Source organism: Anoplolepis gracilipes, chromosome 3, assembly GCF_047496725.1.
Source record: "Anoplolepis gracilipes chromosome 3, ASM4749672v1, whole genome shotgun sequence".
Lineage (NCBI taxonomy): Eukaryota > Metazoa > Arthropoda > Insecta > Hymenoptera > Formicidae > Anoplolepis > Anoplolepis gracilipes.
Genome location: NC_132972.1, coordinates 14,972,377 through 14,995,565, shown reverse-complemented (window position 1 = coordinate 14,995,565; position 23,189 = coordinate 14,972,377). Strand labels below are relative to the sequence as shown.

The 23,189-nt window shown below is 31.8% G+C and overlaps 3 protein-coding genes across 10 annotated transcripts in view; 1 reads left to right on the top strand and 2 right to left on the bottom strand.

Annotated features, from left to right (window-relative positions):
* Positions 1-3,183: 3,183 nt before the first annotated feature.
* On the bottom strand, positions 3,184-8,224 carry Atac3 (Ada2a-containing complex component 3). Its single transcript, XM_072888404.1, has 9 exons — positions 8,060-8,224; positions 7,555-7,663; positions 7,290-7,448; positions 7,020-7,217; positions 6,594-6,945; positions 6,312-6,498; positions 5,241-5,338; positions 4,857-5,140; positions 3,184-4,777 (listed from the first exon to the last, which is right to left on the bottom strand). Exons 2-9 carry the CDS (start codon positions 7,621-7,623, stop codon positions 4,526-4,528), a joined length of 1,599 nt encoding a protein of 532 aa, XP_072744505.1. The 5' UTR covers positions 7,624-7,663; positions 8,060-8,224; the 3' UTR covers positions 3,184-4,525.
* Positions 8,225-8,473: 249 nt separating this feature from the next.
* Nachra3 (nicotinic acetylcholine receptor alpha3 subunit) overlaps positions 8,474-23,189 on the top strand; it is a 75,816-nt gene continuing 61,100 nt past the window's right edge. For 2 of the 8 annotated variants that reach the window (XM_072889337.1, XM_072889344.1), the window contains exons 1-2: positions 10,030-10,245; positions 10,819-10,914. The gene's annotated coding sequence lies outside the window, so the exon portion shown is untranslated. Of the gene's footprint in view, positions 8,591-8,817; positions 8,997-10,028; positions 10,915-23,189 lie in introns of those variants that run through there. The other 6 variants (XM_072889340.1, XM_072889339.1, XM_072889342.1 and 3 more) reach the window with 6 other exon arrangements.
* On the bottom strand, positions 15,207-20,127 carry LOC140664311 (dynein regulatory complex protein 9). Its single transcript, XM_072889350.1, has 7 exons — positions 19,906-20,127; positions 19,001-19,244; positions 18,797-18,895; positions 17,757-17,997; positions 17,383-17,589; positions 16,912-17,043; positions 15,207-15,574 (listed from the first exon to the last, which is right to left on the bottom strand). The coding sequence occupies exons 2-7, from the start codon at positions 19,132-19,134 to the stop codon at positions 15,374-15,376; spliced, it is 1,014 nt and encodes a 337-aa protein (XP_072745451.1). The 5' UTR covers positions 19,135-19,244; positions 19,906-20,127; the 3' UTR covers positions 15,207-15,373.

Genomic DNA, 23,189 nt, shown 5'->3' with positions numbered 1-23,189 from the left:
AATAATATTCATGACAATTTATCGATGAAATTATGTCTTGATTTTATTACAAGCTTTAAAAAATTCTATTAAAATTATCCAATTTTTTTAACGTTTTTATATATGGAATTATTTTATTTAATATTGATTATTATAGAAAATAATCGCTGACATTCAAATTACTTCAACTTTATTTTAAATTTGGAAATCAAGTTAAAATTATTCAACCTTTTTTTATATATTAGTTTTATACATATTTTACTTCTATATTAATTATATATATATATAGAATTATTTTATTTAGAAAATATATAATTGACATGTATCGATTGTTATCAAAGCTTGAAAAAAATAGTTAATTTTTACTGCTAAAATCTCATGAAAAGTCACTTGCTCCAATTGCATTCTCCATATATATTTTCGTCAACATAAATCTTTTAAAGCTAATAATATTCTTTTATGTCGTTATGCAAGAATAAAAGTCATAGAATATAATAGAATTTTTTAAAATATATTTATTTTATTCTATTGACGAGGAAAACTTTAGTATTTTTAAGAATGTGTAAAATTCAATAATCGTAAGATCAACATTTAAAGATAGATTTAAATCTAGATTTATTTATGAAAACAATCTAGACGAACGAGGATATTCATAGCGTATATTATTTATCATTCGATAGAAAGTAGTAAAACGGCATAGGCCCTAAATCAGTTTGACGGCCCTGCGATTGTACCTGGCGGTCTTTAAGCCGCGTCCACGACGTACATCTCTCACATATACATCCCTCCCCCTTCCTCACTCTTTCTCTCTACGATTATTATCTTCCTAATCACGCACGAGGCCGTCGTTTATTCGACTAGTATTGGCGCATCGTTTTTTTATCGTCACGTGCTCACATACTGCTCTGGTAAAACAAAATTCATTCGCAGAAAGAGCGCGAAAACTCTTGTAGACTAAAATCAACTAAATGTGTCAGTCTCTCACGTTTGCTCCACCGAACGACGTTCTCGCTCGATGACGTATCTGCGCAGTTCGCAATGTCTCGTGAAGAGCATGAGCACCGTAACACAGGGCGACATTAAGATCGCTAGGCGCCCTCGCGCATCGCACGTGATACAATTATATTTTGTTAAGTTGTTAAATTAATCTTTGAATAATCGGAAATATTTTGAATTTCTCTTACGAGGATCTTTTTAATATAAATCGAAAATAATAATCATTGAAACGTAGATATAAACGATATATTTAGAACTGATCATGGGGGAGGGCACTCAGGATCCAACTCGTGATACATTCCTGCCGACAAAAAGGGGAAGGACGCGGGAGGAGGCTTGATCGCTTTTGTGAGAGCGCACGCTTCTTTCAAATTTAACTCCTGAGATGATCACGACTTCCACAAGCAACCAAGCCTGCTCTGCTACACGTAACGTACAATCGCTCGCGTGATATATTTGTTCTCCATCGATTGTCGTTCGTGTAGTTTGTGCTACACGTGTCTGTGTGGCATTAACTTTCAAAGATATACTCCGAGAATGTAAATAGCTACAAACAGGAGCACCAAATAGTTCCGTGAATTTTGATATTCCACTACGATCGTTATTGTAGATAATATTATTTTATTTTCACATTCTATTTTTTTTTTTTTTTTTTTTTTTTGCAAAAATACCTGAAATTTTGCAATATACGAACTCGACGAGTTCTCGTAGTTTCCGCCGACAGAATAATCCTACTTAAAGAGATAGACACGGATAGACACAATGTTACGTAATAAGCTTTCGAATAGAGAATTTTTTTAATTTAACAAATTTTTTTATTTGATAATCAATCATGGACATGATATTTATGTATATACTTCTTGCTGGAAAGTTTCTTTATTATTAGTATACTTTTAAATCATAATTAGCATAAGATAAATTCTTCTGCGCCTTTATACGGTGTCGAAAGAATCTTGGCGAAATGGCACACATCGATTTTGAAATCCTATTAAATCCTATTAAAAAAGAGAGAAATTTCTCTCATACATATATACACACGCGTTCAATTCGAGGACGATATATACGCAGCTTAAAGGGACACTATTTTGAAGCTAGAACGTGCAGTGGCGTTGCCAATGGGTCGAGTTTTGCGATCGATCGGCGTCGAGAGGAGGCGTCCGAATATCCGTCTCGCGGAAATCAAACGGGCTTGAAAAGGAATTGAATTCGCGGGTTGATGTCACGGAAGCGTGATGAAAAATTCACGTTCTTTTTTTTTTTCAAAGATTCAGCTTCCAGAAGGAACTACGCGCGAGAATATCTAGGTGTGTCAACGGATTAAGTTATTTATCGATTGGCGCGCGTAGCCCACCCCTGAGAATTATCCGAGAACGCCCATGGGCGCGACGATTCGATCGATCGCGAAGTTGAGACGTGAGAATACCGATCACCGAAAATACATTCGCAAGGTGTCGAATTAAAACAGTTTTGGTCAAGTGGAAACTTTCCATAGGCGTGTAAAAATTGATCCGGTGCCAATCGTTGTCTCTTTTAATAGGAGTTAACATAGAGATTATTTTCGCGTAACTGTGGCATCGGGATCTCAACTTGGCGAAATATCATTCATCTCCAATACTTTCTACTTACAATTAGAGCGAAACTAGAATAGCTCCTTCAAAAGAGAGGGAGATAGAGAAAGGAAAAGTCACATTGACATACGACAAATCTATTGCCATGATCAATTATGCCGGATACTGTGAAAATATATCATATTTTGGCCGTGTTCCGTGTTAACAATATATAGTACATTAATAGTATAATATAATATTCATATATATATGTATATTTTTTTTCAATAAAAACTCTATATTGGAACATAGAGATAGATATAAGAGGGCAAAAATCTACATCTATAAAAAATCTACATAGGTGCAACAATAGGATAAAATCTCTATTGGACTATTAATATGTAGACTAAAACCTACTCTTAATCGAGAGCTCAAACAAGAGTCAAAAAAGTTAATTAAATCGTTTTCAAAATGCGAAACTTATCAAGCACGATTGCGCGAAAATGTTTAATTCGCGCGTAATATTTAGGAATATTCAACAAGTGGTATACATATGTCCTTGTTTCACTATATATAATTTATATATATATTATTTATACTAGGTTTTTTTGTCATTATCAACACTCTATAATCGACACACGTGATATTGATATAAAATACCTTCGTTACGTAGAAAACAGTCTTTATTTCTAAATGATATATTTGCAGCTCATAATTAACAACTTTTATTAGTTTTTATATATAAACTTATATTTACAATTTACACTGTGCTATATAGAAAAATCTTACTTTAAAAAAAAAAGAATTATCCTAGATATAAACCGTTGCATCCCACAACTTTATGCATAATGCTTTATACAACACGTTTTTTTGTACCTGAGATTAACTACTTTCCTGTACATCCTCTGCTGTGCACTGTCTCATTATTTCGCATATTATCTTTCGAAATATTTTTAAATTAAATTACATTGGTCGAATACTCTAATAGCATCTAATAATTTTAATATTGACATTAAATTTCTAGTGTCAATATTAAAAAACTTTGTTCTTATTCATATTTTTTTCTTTTTGCATAACAGCTGTTTATTTATCATGGAAAACTTTAACACATCGATTCTTGAGAAAATATTTGGAATGCAAACATTTGATATTAAAAAATTAAGCTCATCTAAATCGAGCTTAGATATTAACATTATACGACTCTAGTAATGAGTTATGAATAATCAAGAGGAAATAATAATCTAATTGCCTCATTCTTTACATATAAAAATGTGTATATACATTTATTACAAAGAGAAAGAAGATCTATATTTTATACAGATAAGTTTAGGATATGTGTTGGGTTAAATTACTTTTAACATATTAAAAATTATAAACACTTTAATGAAAAGAAATATTTCTTTTTTTTCGAATAAATAAATAACTCAATCTGATAAAATTATTATAAATGATAAATCTGATAAATTATTTTTCTATTAATTTAAAATTTTATGCATTTAGTCCAAATATGATTATCTATGAAACCCATATTAAACAAATTAAATTAGATACATTATATGGAAAGCAAAATAATTTATATATATAAATAGTTACACATTGTTATGCATTAATTTTTTTTATATCACACTGTAAAAATGTGCCTGGCCAAAAAAATTTAGCAAACGACTCGACTCTAGTAAAAATTTATATATTTAATTTATAGTATTCACATAACAGAAATAACTCATGCTTACTAAAGTATAAAATGGTCATTAACATTTTATAAGCATATTTCTCGGTTTTTACAATTACTCATTATAAGACTGTGTTAGTAACGAAAGATGGCAGATTGTTATTTTGTATTTATGGAAGCAAAATATATATAATAAAAAGGATTTATATTATAATTACTTTTTTTGAACTTTACAACATAAAATTTATTGTAAATACCAAAACTTCAAAATTTTTGGTATAAAAAATTAAATCTGATTTGAACCGAATGTGAAATATATACCTGTACAAAATCACTTAGATGCTATTTGCGCTGTGATGTTCTTGAGTTGTTGCTTATATATTTCAGCTTCTTTCTCTTTCTCTTGTAATTGTTTACGATACTCAGCAGCTTGTCTTCGCGCTTCTGCTAATTGCTTGCTTAATATCGCTATATCTGTTATTGGTTCATTGTTTCCCGAATCTTCTTCAATAACTTCTTCTATATCATCATTTAATTGTAAAACCGTTGGTTCTGTGACCTTAGTTTGCAAGTTTGCAATTCTCTGCAATATAAAAATATTTTCATGTATTTCATGTACATTTGCCTTATTGCTTTATATTTAAATAAATAAATAATTTTACCTCTTTCAACGAAAGCGAGTTCTTGATTTCAGTAATAGTCGGTGCTGTTGTAGTATTAGGGATTGTTGTAACAAATAACTTTGTTTTGTTATCTACAGCAGACCTTTTCAAAATGTTTGGACCCCGTGTAACAGCAGATGTATTAGAATTTGGATTTAAGATTTTTGATTGGATTTGGTCTGTTCTAATTGCTATAACTTTTCTCGCTGATCCTTTTCCTTGAAGACGCTTAATCGGCTTAATCGATGAATTTTTCATCAAATTTAAAGCAAGTTTTCCAGCTTCTGTAACCAAGTATTAAAAATAAGAAATAGTATACACACACACACACACACACACACTGATAAGTTTCTTTTTAATATATCTATAAAAAAAGAGACGAACCCGTCAAAACTACTGTTCTGCCACTTTCCACTGCATTCTCTACGATAGATGATTCATCATCTATAGGTATCATTGTAATTCCATGTGCTTCTAATAACCTGAAATGCAGAATTGAGTAATAAGTAGTTAAAAAGTTAAAAATGAAACAATTAAAAAGTTATAAACTTTTAACTTAGTTTTTTATTAATTTATAATTAACTTAACTTAGTTGCATTAAGTTTAACTTCTTAATTTTTTATTATACAAGTTAGAATAATTTTTTAATATTAATGCGCTTACGAATTTGTATCTTATGTCTCTATGGCTGCAGTCAAGACTGTTCTATGAATGCTTTGAAACATCATTCTATCTATGTTCTATAAGAATAAAAATAGAATGATGTCTCAAAGCATTTGTAGCGCAATCCATAGTATACATTAGAGATACTAGTGTTAAAAATAGAGAAATTATAAATGTATATATAAAAAACAAATTAACTAAATTAACATTAAAACAAAAAGTAATTGAATTAAAAGTTAAAAAATTAACTTAATTAAAAGTTAAAAGTTAATTATGCAAAATTATTTGTTTTTTTTTTTGCATAATCTTTTAATTGTACATTTCAAATTTAGGTATAATAAAAAGGTAGTCTTTTTTAAAAGAGATAATATAAAAAAAACAATGTATATAGAATGTAATAAGCTTTTATTTATTTTTTTTTACCCTTTAAAAGTATAAGAACACTAATGTTTCTAATATAATACTATAGGCTGTGTCGAGACTGTGCTATGAATGCTTCTCTACCTTCCTTATTCATTAAAATATTTTAAAATATTCTTTTTAAAATTGTACCTCATATTAATAAAGTATAATAAAATAAAGAAAATTTTATTACATTATATATATATATACATTTTCTTTTATATTATTATCTCTCTTACCTTTTTATATAATTAACTTTTAACTTTTAATTTAATTGTTCAACTTTCAACTGTCAGTTACTTTTTATTTTAAAATAACTTTTAATCTTAACTTAGTTAATTTTTGGGCTATTAATTTTAAACTTAATTTAGTTAAAAAAAATTAACTTACCCAATCCTGCTCAAATGTTTACTGATATTTCCTATCGACATAATATCTTTATGTTTTTTACTATTTATTATAGTATTTGCATCAATCATTTCAACATCTTCAGTTTCTTTATCTTGTTCACCATCCGTGTTGTTTGGTGATAAAGAGATTTGATGAAAGATCATTTTTTGTTTTTTCTCTATTTGCGCTAGAAATTATAAATGTATATATAAACGAACAAAATTATAAAGAGCGAATAAAAAGAAATTATCATAATAAAAATAAATATGTTAGAACATTTACCTTGAGAATGTTTACGTTTACGTTGCTGCTTTATTTCAAACTTGTACTGTTCCTCTTCTTGTGCTATCGAATTTCTGCAATTGCTTTCAGCCTCTAATTGTACTAAATTATGCGTAGCTACTTCTAATTCTGCAGAATTAGCTTGACTCTGTTGATGAGCTTGGGTACCTATTATTTCTCTTTGCTGTTGTAATATATCCACCAAGTCTAACCTGTCATGTTCTAACGCAAGACTGATTGGAGTTTTATGGAATTTACTAGTTGCATTCATATCAGCTCCATGATCTAATAAAATGTGCATTACTTCTACATGCTCGTGTTCTACAGCCCAATGTAGCGGAGTCATTTTTAGCTGTAAAGAAGGGTCGTATAATAATTGTAACAAAAATATCAAATATATCTGTAATCTATATTTTGTTAGTGTACCATGTCTCTGCTATCAACATCTGCTCCATAACTAAGCAACAATTGTACCATCTGATGATGGCCCTCGTATGCTGCCATATGTAACGGAGTTCTATCAACTTTTGTTCTAGCATCCCTTGATATTCCTGCTCTAAGCAAAACTTCAGCAGTCTCTAAGTGATTGTTCTGTGCAGCTAGGTGAAGCGCACTTGTACCAAGCTAAAAATATAGATTATGTTTACATTTTGACACAAATTAAATATACAAATACTACTTAAACGTTGCATATACCCAATCTGTAGTAAACGGTGCGCCTCTACACATAAGCTCACGAACAGCTTCGGTGTCTCCATTTCTTGCATTTTTTAGAAGCTGTTTTCCAAGTTCCACCATTGTCGAGGCATCTTGGGTTCTCGAATGAGAAGAGACATTGCAATCAAATAGTTCAACCTAACGACAATTACAGATTTATCATTAGATATTAACAATAAGTCAATAAAATTGTTAGAATAGTGCATGATTTATTTATTTTTAACAAAAGTAGAAGAGTACTTACTGGTATGACGGTGTCCGCGTCTAGGCTCTCGATATCGTTAGCACATATGTTCTCTTGTATAGATTGCATTCTTGCGTGTCAAACTCAGTCCCCTTCGTGCAAACGGGCTCTGAAATTAAATTATCTATGACAGTGACGATCGGCATGATTTCTTCGGGATGATCAAAGGCAGTTGTAAGAACGATTCATTTTCGGCCGTTAGTCACTGCCATTCGACCTTGGGTCACCGGAATCCGAAAGTGGGCCATAAAAATAACGAGCTCGATCGACAAGGAACACGTAAGACTCCACGCATTTGATTCGCGCCACATTGCGTGTCGCGTGCGCGTGGTGTATGTTTATCTCTCGGAATCTTCGCATCGCTACAGGATGTTTTTATTTCGCCGTCTCGGGGTCGCGAGGAACTTCCTGTTTCATCGAACGGAAGTCCCATGCCATAGGCCCTGGGTTTCGTGCTCAAAAAAAACTAACCGATCGCGACGGATCGAACGGGGATTGTACTTACGACCAGCGCATTATTTTTCGCCTTTTTCGCGATTTTTCTGACGATCCTCCAGTCGGGGGCTCGACGTCCGCTGCAATTCTTCCTCGCGCACAGTCTTTACCGTCACGATAAAGTTTCGTGAAAATGGCGGCGCATTGGCGCCATTCCTCACATCGTCCGGCTCAGGCGGTAAAAACGTTTCCGATGTATACGACAATGCTACAACGAATTATATATATATATATATATATATATATATATATACGTATCTTTTTGCACACTGAATTCTACGTACGCTAGAAGGCGTTCTAGCGCTCCAAATACGATGCTAGAGAGAGACAGCGATATCGGATATAGTTTCTTTCAGTACAGTCCAATCAGAAAGTCTCTCACATTTTATAGAAAACTAGGGAATCAAATACTAATTATATATTAACTAGAGCGCGCGCACTTATTGGAGTAATGTCAGTAAGGTGGAACGATGGTAGAAAAAGAGAATTATTTTATTTCCTCGATTCATTTTCGGAATGTTTCAAACTTTTGTTATAAAGCGTAAGTCTGGAAGAACACACACATTATTTTATAATTGTTTGATCGAGAAAGGATCATGAAAAGAAGATGATCATCCTTGAATAGTGCAAAGTCATATCGAGATGAAATATTTGGCAGCATTAGTGATCCCTTTTCTATCTCCATCTCTCATCTCTCTCTCTCTCTCTCTCTCTCTCTCTCTCTGTCTCTCTCTTTATTTTCTCTATCTTCATTCGTCATGACTCTAGGTTCAATTTATAGTCTTTTCCTGTCTCGCAACTGACCCAGAATCGTGAAGATAACGGAGTAGCAAGGTGCAACAATAATGAATCTTTATACAACACAAATATAACTCGGACGATGAGTGAGAGATGAGAAACGATGCAACCAGGAAGAGAATGTATTCGTCGCGAACATGATGGTGTATGTAAGTCGCACATATACACGAGCATGTATACAGATAGATATCGATTGTATGCGGATGCGGCTCATTACCGTAATTGACATTATCGCGGTACCACGCGTTAATTCAATTATTTCGACGACATTAGCTCGCATATTCGGTCGTGAAAGATTAAAAAAAAAATAATAAAAATACTTTTTCTCTCGTTCCTGAACGTTTTTCCTACGAGATAAATAATGGAAAATGTACATCTAATAAAATATATATAAAGGTATTGAAAATTATTATTTTTTCGTAAAATATAAATTTTTTGCAAGAATATGTTTTAAGGCTCATTTTAAACGATTTATATAATATTTGTAACAGATTCCATCTAGAGCAAAATTATATTCATAATTATGCCGTGTACGAGAGGTATCTGCAATGCCTGCACTTTCAATTTAGCATTTTCGTTTAAATATTGACGCATTATGACTGTTGATTTTGAAATAAATCAGCACATTTATAATGAATAATTTGCACCTGTTCCATTAAAATGAAGTATAAAATATAACTATAAATATATAGAATATAACATGACTTTTTTTCATCTTCTTTCTTTTGTTTATAATAGCATTATCAATTCTTTTTAATCAACAGTCATTAATAAATATCTAAAAAACACATGATGTATCCCAAAAATATCTAAATAAAAAATAAAGGCATCCAATATCTTGTGAATAAAAAAATATATTTGAAGACTAAAATACATATAGATACAAAATACATATTAAAATACATATACATATTACATTAAAAATAGATATAGATTTTTGTCTTGTATCTTATGTCGCGATTATAAATCGCACCTATAAAACGGACTCTATCTTTAATTATTAATATAAGCGAATTTAGTTTTCTGAATCTAAGACAAAAAGATCTAAACTTATTAAAAATAAAATAATAAAATTTATTCGGAATGTATATTTTTAATGTTGGCATTTTATATGTATATCTGAAGAAGAGAGAAAAAGGAAAAGAAAAAGAAAGAAAAAAGTGTTGATAAAAAGTAGGTTTCCCTTTCTCATTTTAAATTGTGCACAATGGTTAATCATGTACATGTATATCGTCTATGGTTTTTATCTTCGAATATTTTTAGTTTCATGTTGTCGCTCTGTGTTTATGTTTATGGCTGCTCTCTGTGTGTACTTCAAGACGATTGGTACTTAGTACGTCAAGTGACAGGTGACAGTACGAGTCATAGTCGGTCGCTGCGTGAACGTAACGAGAATGCGTCAGTATCAATCCGCGAATTTTCTCCTTCGGAGTGTATTTTACCCACGAGTACAAGTGTCGAATCAAACGAAATACGGTGCATATTACGAACATTTATCAATTAGCGAACGCAATCGGTCCTTCGTCGACGTTCGTTGTAGATGAGTACATTGCGAACCGGTGACATTCAAGATGTCGTCGACATAAACTTTTTTCGGATCATTTCATCATTTGTTGTCGCGTTCAAGAAGCATTGAAGAGCGCGATACGAATGGACATTCGTATTAAGATACGATTAAGATAACAATCAGCTGCTTTCTGATCTCGGCATATTCGGATTCGTCGTTGTATCTCGCGTCGTGAAGCGATACGGCGCGTAAAGTTGTCGCATAATTCGGAATTTTCAAACATCGTCGCGCACGTGATCAACGTCAGGGTTGCCAAGTGTCGGGCGAGATCGTTCCCTTTCCTCTCCCTCCCTTCGTGTTTATTTATTTATTTACATGTATAACAGCGTTGCGCGCATGTAACCAGATGGTCAATTACTGTCATATAGCAATAATTAACATGTGCAATTGGTTTGTCTGTGCAGTTTACGCGAGTGAGTGTGATGAAGTGCCGTCTTAAAGAGAGCGGTCGGCGAGATGTCCAGGCTAATTAAATACGCGGGTAGCAGTAAATTCATTAGGTGAGTAAATTTACTACTCAAATTAACTGTAACGGTTCGATAGCAGAATACGTAGTTCGAATTAAATAATTAGAGAATAGTAAAACGTAATATTTAAACGAGAAATATTTAAAATGAGATATCGGTATAAACTGTATATAAAATTAGTAGATTTTAATCGATTAATTTTTATTGAATTATAGAATATTAATGTATATAAATATATATATGATTTTGAGTTATAAGAGAAATCAAGTTTTTAATAATTTTTAATAAATAAAAATTGTTTAATATAATTTTTTATTTTCATGCAATAAATATTTATAAATTATTTAATATATTTATAAAGTTTAATATATATTTATAAAGATTAATATATATTTAATATATATATATATATATATATAATTAATATATATTAATATATTTATAAAGATTAATATATATATATATATATATATACAGTAAAAATTATTTCATGGATATTCACGTATAACTATTGGTTCTTTCTCGCCCTTTGTTTTTCTTGTAAAAGAAAAAATTTGTAAGCATTTTCCATTTCATCCTCTTTCGGCTCTTCTAACAGTTTAACCGCATTCGTATGCCACTGGAGAGTTCTTTCGACAGCAAGACCATTTATCTCACCCACAATATACACGATATTATAAATTTTTTCTAATTTCTACATGTAATTTTATATATATATATTTTTTCTTTTATATGGTATAAAAAATAGTTATTTTTACACTCACTTATATAAAAGTATATTGTATACTAAAATAGAGAGAATTGATAAAAAAATTTATAGTTTTTCAGATTCATTTGTTGCACTTTTTTCCATGTGTCTAATTATATTATTATATATGATATTCGTATAAAGTACGTCATATTTTGTAGCGGAGTTAGTAAATGTAATGTATTAGTATCAAGAGAAGAATATTAATTTGATATTAAATCTATTAAATTGTTAATTATATTTTAATGTTTGATTGATGATGTCGACTAAACTTTATTAAGTTTTGCATGCGATGATAGACACAAAGATGACACTATGATAAAAATTATTTGTAATAAATAAATATCTTACAAGTTTATTAAAAATATTATTTATGGAATTACAATAGTTATTATAGTAAAATAGTAATTTATATTTGCTTAAATATATGCATTTTTATCATTTTTATTATTTGGAAGTAGCATAGTGCTACGCTATACATATAGTGCACGCTTCACCGAACTGTCAAGAAACTGTCAACAAATTGAATCACTATTCACTTTTCAATGTCATTGATCGGCAATCAGACGCACGGAAAAAGTGCAATAATATAAATCTCGAAATTCGACTCGAACACGCTTCACGGGTTTTTATCACTTTTTTTATTATAGATGGAAATACGTGAAAATTAATTTAAACATTCTTAGAAATTTTAATTAAATACGGATGTAAAATTAATTCGACTTAGTTTTCGATTTAAAAGCAAAATTCCGTCAGTATCTCACCTTAAACCGATGTCTCGTCTATTTGCTCGATGCAATGCGTCGATATGCTCTAATCAAGCGAATACAGAGTCCAATATTTCCGTCTGATTATCAAAGTCCGATTCACTTGGTGTGTTCTGCCAATCACTGATAAGCAGAGTTTCACATTCAAGAGGAGAGTCTGAATATCTGTCTGAATAGCGTTTAAAGCTCAGCAATATAGTCAGAATATTTAGAATAATTAGAAATATAAATCTTTATCACTTTATTACAAAATGATGCATTGCTTTTTATGTGTGTATGCGTTACTGAAATAGGTACTGCATAACTGAAACTATCAATACTTCGTGAGTACGTGTGTTCAGATTATGTTATAAATACACAAAATTAACTTTCTTGAATGTATCTTGTAATATTGAAAATTAAATTCAGCAATTACGTTAAATTATCCGTTAAATTGAGAGGCGAATATTAAATATGAGTATACAAGACTACGTAATGAGGTACGCGTGTGTAATTTTCCGATATGCGGAAATCCGGAAGTACGCAGAGCATCGTATGATCTCAGAATTTCGCGAGGATCTCGGGATTCATGAGCAGCCTCATTTTCCGCGCATGTTATCGATGTATGCGAAAGCTAGGTCAGCGAGAGGCAATTGCATATACATATATGTGTATAACGGGGCGCGCTATCACGTGCGTGCACCGCCACATCGCGTTAACCATTCCTTATATCGTAATCTAAGGAGGTGGCTAAAGGATAGGGGGGGCCGCACCGATCGCGCCGAGCGAGCTTGCATGCTTTCGTTTTACGGGAATAGTTGGGACGGGACGTGTGTGTGTGTGTGTGTGTGTGTGTGTGTGTGTGTGTGTGTGTGTGTGTGTGTGTGTGTGTGTAGGTTGGTGGCCTCGTGAATTTCTCACGAGGGAAAATGCACGACGGTGTCGTACGATGCCGAGCTTTTCCCGCGTTGAGGGAAACAACGATCGCATACCGCTTTCGTTTCATATATACCTTGTCGCCTTAAATTTTCGAAAACTTTTCGGATTAAAATTTCCCTCTGTCTTTTCCTTTTTGGCGAGAGAGCCTTCCCGAGAGAGTAAATCGTTCCATAAAAATATAACTGCCCGCGCATATGGTGCAAAACTATGGCAAAGGGCGAAGATCGATCGACTTTTTGTGTTATGCTTTATTTAAGATCGTACGGGAAAATTGTTGTAAAAAAATGAACAGACAATTCTTTCAATCCTCGCTAAAAGATTACTTCATGAGAAAGAGAACACAACTTTTTGTTGACTCGATGTGAAGTAATAATTTTACCTTCTTTTATAATATTTATGAGAATGCTTTTCAATCGACACATTTTTCAATTAATTCTTCTTCAAGGCAAAAGATTTTTAATTTATAAGGTAATTGAAATATATATATTTTCATTAGTTCTTGTTTAAATTTCTGATCAATTTCAAAAACAATTACGTGTACTTTCAATTAAATTATTGATCCCGATGGATCTATTACAAGTAATTAATTAAAATTTACTAGCAACCACAAAAGTATAAAAAAATAACCAAAATTATGACTATTACATCAGAATTAAATGCTATTATGACAATAATTCAACATGCTCATGCATACAGCGAGTCGTGATGCAGTGGCATATTTTTAAGCGTAGTTTACATGATATTTTATTTTACTGGACTGTAAAGTATGCATTAGTGTATGTACTTTAGGCATCATGTACTTTAGAATACTGCTAAACTTTAGTTTACCTTTTTCGTCGTCAACTAGCAACATGCTACTCCAATTAAAATATTCAAACTTTACCAACGACTAGTATTATGCTTTATCTGTTAATCTTCTCATAAAAATGTTATAGATTGTAATCGTATTTTTAATTAGCAGACATTTACAATTAGCAGACAATTTTCGAGTAATCTTACTAATTAATATATGTTTAATAACAATTTTTTCAATATATTAGTCAAATTGATATGATAAAATAAAGAGGCAAACTCGACGTAATATTAATATATGTATTAAAAATATTGTTGGGATAGCGCGCAGATGCAAAATAATTTTTTCTTGTAACTGTTGATTTTTAGCCTTCAAACAAACATGCTAGTAAAAAAAAAAGCATCGTGTCAACTATACCTTACCTTACGCGTAGACGCGTGCATGTCGCGCGTTCGCGTTCGTGCCGTGTATAAGTAGTCGATTATTACACCGCGTGTTTCATGCGGCGTTTCAGAAACGCGCTGCGGGATCCAGGAAGTGCTGCACGGGAAATGAGATTCTTGCGTGAACAATACTTGACCCGCACGGCGCGGTATAGATGTACGTATGTGTGTGTTACGTCCCGAGAAGAGGGCACGAAACCGAATTGGCATTCGACGATTCACTGAATTTGCACTTCGCTATATTGTAACGTAGCGTCGATATCGTGCCGTCTCGGTATTTTTCCCATTTCGTCCGATTTCTCCTCTCTCTTTTTTTTGTTTTTTTTCCTTTTTTTTTTTTTTTTTCAGTAATGTCCGATACAGACGTGAATTTCGTGCTTTCCAATAACTATGCAGTAGACGCAACAATACAACGTTTGTTTGTACTTACATCGATTTTCAGAAGATCATATAGCAATGTATGAATCGGAAAAAAAAGCTAAAAATGTGTTGCTTTTTTCGCTTTATTCTAGTTTCGATCAGAAAAATCAATATTTTTTTCTCTGAATAAAAATAGCTACAAAATCATCCTTTTCCTCTTGGAAACTTGATGTGAATTTACTATACAAACGAAAATAATCTTTAATGCGTTTCGTACCATGTTCACTGAAAAATATCCATCTGAAAATTTCGAGACTTCAAACTGTCACGGTACGTTAAATCAATTAATCATTCAAGTGACCTTGGTTAAATCGCTCCATTGATTAATAGTCCGTTCGGTCAGATTTAAACAAATTAAAGTCGACGCGGTACGTTTAACAATAACTCGGCCGGGAGAAGAAAGTTATTTCTTCGTCTTAACAGGCCGCTTCTTCTTTTTCTCCTCGGGTCGATACGGCCCCAACTTCCGGCGCACCATGACGCCCCGCCACCAAGCTTGGATCCTGATTGTACAACGTTGCACGTGATCCTCGTGTTCCTTTTGCCTTCGAAGTGCCTCCTGCTCCGCGAGATATGTGTCGATGAATTCCTGATTGCTACAGTACTGTAACAAATACCGTTTCAGTGCAAGTTTACTGACATATCTTATCAAACTCCTTGTGACCTTCTTCAGAAAAGAAAGCATAAAATACATGGAACTTTTCTTTTATGTGACAGTCGTAAAGCTTCATATACAATATGAGGAAGATGAATCTTGTGAATTATATATATAGAGTGAGTCATGGAAACCTGACAAATTTCAAAATCAACTCAATAAATGAAATATAACTTAAATGTGTATTTATTGTCAGATAACAATAGGATATAGATTGCCATTGTGAGTAAACTGATCTAATCTGAGTACACTTGATCTTATTTATTTTTTAAAATAAAAAAAAAAAAAATTTAATTTTCTCCGTATTTATCTTACATTCTTTTAATCTACTACACAGATTCGTATCGCTGTTTGTCCTATGTTGTCTGATATAACTGTGATTTTTTTCTCATATATATTAACGAATTCAAAACTAATATACAGAAAACAATTACAGACAATATAATATACGTAGTGATGCAAAACCTGTGTGATAAACTATAGTAATATAGGATAAATGTTGAAGACATTTGATAAAATGTGAACATTTTTTTTAATCTAAAAAAAGAATAAGAAATTATTCTTTTCAATTTGTTATTATATTTGTATTTATTATTAATTTATCAATATATTATTAGAAATTATAGGAGAATTTGAATTAAAATACAATTCCTTTTTTTAAAAATAAATTGAAAATATAAAGTTACATCTTTTTGTAAATTCTCTCTCTTTCTCTCTCCTTCTGTTGTATTACGAAAAATATTCCGTTTCCCACATTTTTATATATATCTATATAAAAATAATCTGAGAGAATTAGATAAATAATGTTCAAACTTTCGGTCAACGGGTAAATCCTAGCTTAAATGGATACCAACCCGAAATGTATATGTATCGTATATGAAAGGCTCTCAGAGGCTTAGGATTCGAGGGTACCGGCTATTAATAATGATCATCGAGACATTTCTGAGTCTCAACTCTCAACCTGACGCGAATTATCGATCACCCGACAAAACTTCGGCGTGCCCTTTAAACTCGGCCGAACCAAGTTACTCGAGCTCGATTGCCGATAGGCTTACAGAGAAACGTGATGTTAGTAAATTAGACAATCATACAGAGAATACAAAATAAGACCGTGCTTGTTGCGTAGTCGGAAAATCCTCCTTATCCGGCAATTAAGGTTTACAATGGCGGCGGCCAAAATAACGAGCGGCGAAATACAAATTGAATTACTTTTCTGCACCGTTTCTGACGCCCGGGAATGAAATAAAAATATTTTTCATACCACAGCGTAGTTTTCTAATCATTACCTCCGTTGTAAGCCGCTCCAAGTATTTCCGAGCATCTTCTATCTCATTGCGTATTTTGTCGAGCTCTTTCTCATAAATTTCCTTCTCTCGATCATACCTCTCCCGCCATTGCTCGATTCGATTCTCGATGAACTGTATAAATTCAAAGCAAATATTTTTGTTATTTATGTAAGAGTGCTACTTTCAAATTTTCTCCATCAAACTTATTTCGAGTAAATTACTTAACGTACAGCAAAAACACAAAATTTTCTATTAACATACTCGCTAAAAGGAATCGTAAAAGCTTGAAGAAGAATTTTTTTCCGCAACATTTTCAGCTTTTTCGCTAAAGAATTTACTGGATATCGCTTAAGCGTCTTAATTTTAATCAGACTCTTTTAAGACTTAAATATACTTGAGTATATAAACTATCTAAAAAACTTTTCTAACATTTTAAGAAGAAAAAAAATGGGAAAAAAAATTTGCACTTACCGCTATACGCCACGTCAAATAACGCGTCAATTCACTATTCACGCGATTCTCGTTTTTCTCGCTTACGTAATAATTATTCAAAGTCTTCTGCAGTTCGTCCATCTCTAACTTGTAACGCAGCACGTTCTGTTCTCGACGTGCCGTCTCCCAAGCTCGGACGTATCTCATTTCTACGTCCTTAATTAGTTTTAGTCTCTCCTTCTCGTCCTAAATATTTTCCCAGCAAGTTTTCAGTGTGGCCTCACTTATACACGTAACAAATAGCAGTTAAATAGTAAAACTTGATGATTTATCGTCATTGTATTACGCACGATACGTATGTCCTATATAGTATATAAACTTTCTTTGATTTTTGCGAAATATTGTATTTATACCCGTGTTAAAGTGAGTTTCTTTGTTAAACTTTCTTCCTCCTTCTCGTTCGATGTTTTCTTATCAGCAATCGTTTTTCGTAACTCTGTTACGATAGTCTGCATTCTTCCGTTCTCCTCCGATAAAGAATGTTCTTGCTCTTCCTGCGACGTGATTTTCTCGATCTCTTTAATTAATATCTCGATAGTCCCGCATTCAGTAATTTCTCGTTTCAAGCCATGTATTATACCGCTCACATACAAACTGTAATGTAACATTGATATCTCATATATATATATATATATGATACTAAATATACAGATATTACTCGTAGTCGAGTTTACACACTAGATCTACGTATGGACAATAGTTAATTGAAATAGTTTGAGAGTTTTCCTAAACGCAACATAATATTTTGAAGATCTAATGTATCTTTATTTTATATATTACATTTTTGTTATAGAACGATTAATATATAAATATGTTAGTTGTATAAAAATTTTATCAAATTAAAAAAAATAAATATTGCACTGAGAAAAAAAAGTTGTTAACTTAACTAAATGCGTTTAGTTGGTTATAATCTTTTTAATTAATTAATTAAGTCAAATGTAAAATATTTGACTTAAATATCTACATATTTGAATTTAAAAAATTATAACCAACTTAACGCATTTAGTTAAGTTAACGACTTTTTTTTCGCAGTGTGTAAATATGAAATGTAAATACAGATTTAAATGGTGCAAACGTATAAAATTGGAGTAAATGTGGATAATAATATTTAAAATAAATAAAAGAATGTAAGACGACAAGCATAATCATGCACTTTATCATGTTCATACGATTCAAGTTTTACATCAAATTAAATATGATATAAATAAAAAAAAACAATTTATTTATATTTATTTTTCCACAAATTATTACGCATATTAATATGCTAATTATATAATTTATCTCGAAGCTTTCCCCTCGATGATCTTCAAAGATGATCTATTGGGCGATCTGCCACTGTCAAGCTATGTCGGCTTTATAGTTTCAGACTGTGTAGACAGGCTAAATGAACAACCTGTCTCGTTGAAGCTTTTCACGCATAGCTTCCCTCCGTGAATCCGTCATCTCCGCGACGTTTCCGATAAGCGACTGCAGAATTGACGTTTCCGAAATTCTGCAAATAGATATACAAAGACGGACTGTTATGATATTGGTTTTTTTTTATTGTATTATATCCGTTCGACGTATTCAATTTCGGAGTAAAAATTAACGGTGTCACCTCTCATCTCTCATCTCCGGTTGTTGTCTCAGAGTATTATGGTAAACGACTAATGAGTCCGCGCATTCCTCTAAGACCTCCAAAACAATCTCGCGTTCCGCCGGTGAGAATTTTACGGTACTTTCCGCTTCCATTTTTTCTGCTTTTTCTTTTAATGTTCACGAATCAGATTTCTTGTACGTTGACCACCGCGTTGCGCTGCTATTTTCTTTGACAAACTTGCAGTCACGTATGAAGGATAAAACTACAAAGTACAAGAATATATAACTTGTACGAGAATATAAATTGTTTTGGCAAAAGCTATGAAAATAACAAGATCAAATATTTCGCGCTGTAAGGTTGTTCCGCATGGAATAAATAAAGTTTATACGTTTTCACGTGGGGTATGTATAATACATGTACATACATGTATACATCTATATATGTTTTATGTCCAATGTCAGTAAATTCAACGGTAAACGTTAAATCCGACTGGTAGATATATCATGTCAGTCTGCATCTAGCTGATGAATCAATTTATCACGCGTTTGTATGTAGATTTACCTCGATTTGAGTGTCATTTTGTCCATTTATCTATTACTTCCGTAAATTTTGAGCAATATCAACAATGCAAAATCGAAATATAAATCATCTTTTCGAAGAAACAGTTGCAGAGATATACTCGAAATGAACGTGATAATAAAGAGACGCGATTAATGTTTTACGTATTAAATAGGATTTAACTTTCCAAATTGTGATTTTCTATAATAGATATAATATCGGGAATTAAAATAAGTTAACATACATTGTGTGTTTTTAATGATATGATACTGTTTCGATTTAATATAATAATTAAGAATTATTAATATTATGTTTCTGAAACACTATAATTATATCGATTTTATAGGATAGCAAAAAATACGTACTCAGTAATAATTTGCTTCTATGCATATAGTACAACACACATTGAAAGTAGATAATACACGTAAATTACAGTACAGACAGACCGTTACAAATAAGCAGACATTTTTCCGCGGGTTAATTAACACATCACCGAACGCGCAGACATCACATCACATCACAGACAACATCGATCTCGACATGTGACTGTATTGCGAAAAAAGAACCGACCAAACTCTATGACTCCGCAAAGCTTTCGAGCGAGTTAAACAGTTTGATCCATCGCCGCGGGCTGCCGTGGAAACGAACCCAGCGACCATGGACATTAAAACGATAGTTGGCGTGAGAGAAAAAAAAAGGGCAAAGCTTCACGCAAAGAGCAGCGCTTACCGCAAATGAAAAGGAAGCATTTGTCGAGGAAATATCTCTTGTGTGATGTCAAAAGAGCGCGAGTATACATACGATTTCTGACTCCATGAGCTGTCGACGCTTTTCAAATATAACTTGTTTTTTTCTCCAAATTAACTTCTTTGAGTCACTGCGCGTTCGAAATTTTGTTAAACGAAAAATGAAATCGTCGAAGAACGAAAATCGCGCGAAAAATCTGGAAAGTTGCGATTCAATGCATTCGCTTGTGTATCGCGTTATTTTCAGATACGCTCTCCGAAACGCAATTTTGCTTTGCGCGCTTTCCGATAAAGTTTGAAGAGAAGCTCTTGTGGAGAAGTCTCAGCTTTTAAAGGTGTAGACATCTAATGCGAATGCGAAAGAAACCAAGTATATCTCGGCTTACATGAAACCGAGGAAATGTACTGTATAGTTCTATACTATAACACGCTATTATCGATTTTAAGTATCATAAAATCTTTTTTATTCGAATTTTATAATTTCTCGATAAAACGAAAGACATTTCACTCGATTTTCCTACTATTGGTTCTATTTTCAACAATTATGTAATGATCTCTAATTTTTCGATTATAATATAATTAGTAATACATAATACAAATATAATTTATAAAAAAGGAAAATAATATGTATCGCAAAGAAAAATTTATATATAAAACGATTAAATATAGCAAGGTTCATCTAAATCCCTTTTTGCGAGAGAATTTACATTGAGAAAAGGAAACTAGGATTATTCGACAAACATTAAAGAAATTCGATCGCTTTGTCTGATCTGCTTAAAAAGAACAGATCTCATGTCATTGATCCTTCATTAATTATTCCGCTCTTACGAGCAAAGCAAAGCGGACGAAAGTCGAAAACTGTTAAATTGATACGGACATAATTGCTATCCGATCGCATGAAGATCCTGGCCTCGGCATCCGTTGAAAAAAAAATCCTGCGGGCAAAAAAGGGCGCGCTACCACGTACCAGTTTGATTGGAAAAGTTTCTCACATCGGGAGGGGACATTAATTGAATCTGCATTATCTGAAAGAGAGTTCTTTGCGTGACCCCTTGGGCTTTTCCCCTTGTTTAATATAAAGAACCATGAATTTGTGAAAACAAGGTGACAATGTCATCCTTTACAATAAAACTTGAAGAATTCCGAATCTGTATGCATGTAGGTATATGTTGTATTTATATTTGTATTTTCATTATATTATTTTTTGATAATGATTCAATTAATTGTTTTAATATTATTAGACAAATCACGTTTTTATTAAACTTTGAAAATGAAAGTAAATTCTCGAGAGATTAAAAATTATACAAATGAAAGATTAAATCAAAATTATCAAGTATGTGAAATGTGTGTTTGTGTAATATATATGTTGTTACACAAAAAATAAGAAGTAATCTCTCCAGTATACAGGTCCTAAAATCACCCTACATCCTTTTAAGGACGGATCCTCTACCAATTTAGAGATTTTTCCTTAGCGATGGAAGGTCATTATTTTTTGTCAACTTCCAATTTTTGTCATTATATATAACTAAGCCTTAAATTAAAATTTTATTAAAATAAAATCCATTTAAAGTAACTGAAGAATATAATTATGTTGATTTTTTAACTCTACGAAAAGTGAAAAATCCTTCTTTTTCTATCGCTTACAACTCGAAAATTATTGATATCTCAGTAATATCGCTAAAAAATCGTCTTCAAATTAGTCAGAGACGTTAAAAAAATATACGATGATTTCAGGACACTGTATAATTGTTTTAAATAAAAATGTTTAAATTAAGTTTTAAATCAAAAATTTCATTACATGTGTCTAACATAGGTATACAAAGAAAAATTCTTTTTTAATTTTATAAACTAATATTTTCATGTACATACTTTCAATAATTATAAAAAGCTCGCAAGAATCAAAATGTCACAACGTGTAATATAATCAGTATTTTCAGAATCCTGCTAATTAAATGTATTTGTCATCAATTTCCCGACACGATTGGGGATCTGCAACGATAAATCTCAAACAAAGTTTATTTATCAGTTAATCCCACTGGAAATATAGATAATATGAAAGAGTATAAAACAAACAGATTTTCCTCGTTTCTCTTTTCAATTTTTCTCTTTAAAGATTCGATTATCGGAAATTTATATTCTGCGGAAGTGTCTCGTTTAACAATGAAAAGGAAAATTTAATTTTCACGATACAATTACTGCAAGATTTCTGAGAAGAATAATTTTAAATGTTTATATATTCTTAGATATTAAAATATATGAAATAAATATCGGATTAAAAAATCAGAATTCTGAAAAAGTTATGAATTTCTAATATTTGGAGTAAGATAAAAAAATATATAAAGAAAGAAGATTTATAGTTTAACGGTTTGTTTGTTTTTTTTTTATTTTTCAATTCTTTTTAGAAAGTAAAAATTCAAGTATTCAAGTTTTTTAATAATTAGGATATGTTACAGAAAATTCCCCTTTCATCTCGTATTGGGAAGGAGATGGAAATTTAATGATATCGTTCCATTTTATTTTGTAGAAGGATCTAAAAAAGATTATCGCACAAAGATATAGTACATTAGAGAAGAGAAACGAATTCAAATGCTATTAAACTAATTCCTGATATCAATAATTCATTTTAATAGAATACGAGAAAAAAGAATTTCCTCCCGGTTCTTTGAACCCTTCTGCTTTTATGTAAACGATTTATATATATATATATTAATTTCAAGTCACACATAGGATGGTTCGACGCGACATAATTACGCTCTTTACAGGAAAGGCTTGAAAGAAATTTTGGTTTCGGATTATTCCTTTCCCAACTAACGATTGTGAGCGATATAGCGGTAAATAAAACTAATTGTCAAAAGAGTCGAAAAATGAAAAAAATGAAGTAGCGACTTCCAACATTATTCCGC

What these genes read in the sequence shown, in the direction of transcription:
- Atac3 (XM_072888404.1), bottom strand. Translation starts at nt 7,623, where the DNA reads ATGCAATCTATACAAGAGAACATATGTGCTAACGATATCGAGAGCCTA. An exon ending in CAGAACAGTAGTTTTGACGG is followed by an intron (nt 5,141 to 5,240) that starts GTTCGTCTCTTT and finishes ACTTGGTTACAG; the next exon opens with AAGCTGGAAAACTTGCTTTA. An exon ending in ACTCGCTTTCGTTGAAAGAG is followed by an intron (nt 4,778 to 4,856) that starts GTAAAATTATTT and finishes TTTATATTGCAG; the next exon opens with AGAATTGCAAACTTGCAAAC.
- LOC140664311 (XM_072889350.1), bottom strand. Translation starts at nt 19,134, where the DNA reads ATGGAAGCGGAAAGTACCGTAAAATTCTCACCGGCGGAACGCGAGATT. An exon ending in GAAAAGCTTCAACGAGACAG is followed by an intron (nt 17,998 to 18,796) that starts GTTGTTCATTTA and finishes GTTACATTACAG; the next exon opens with TTTGTATGTGAGCGGTATAA. An exon ending in AGAAACTCACTTTAACACGG is followed by an intron (nt 17,590 to 17,756) that starts GTATAAATACAA and finishes GAAAATATTTAG; the next exon opens with GACGAGAAGGAGAGACTAAA.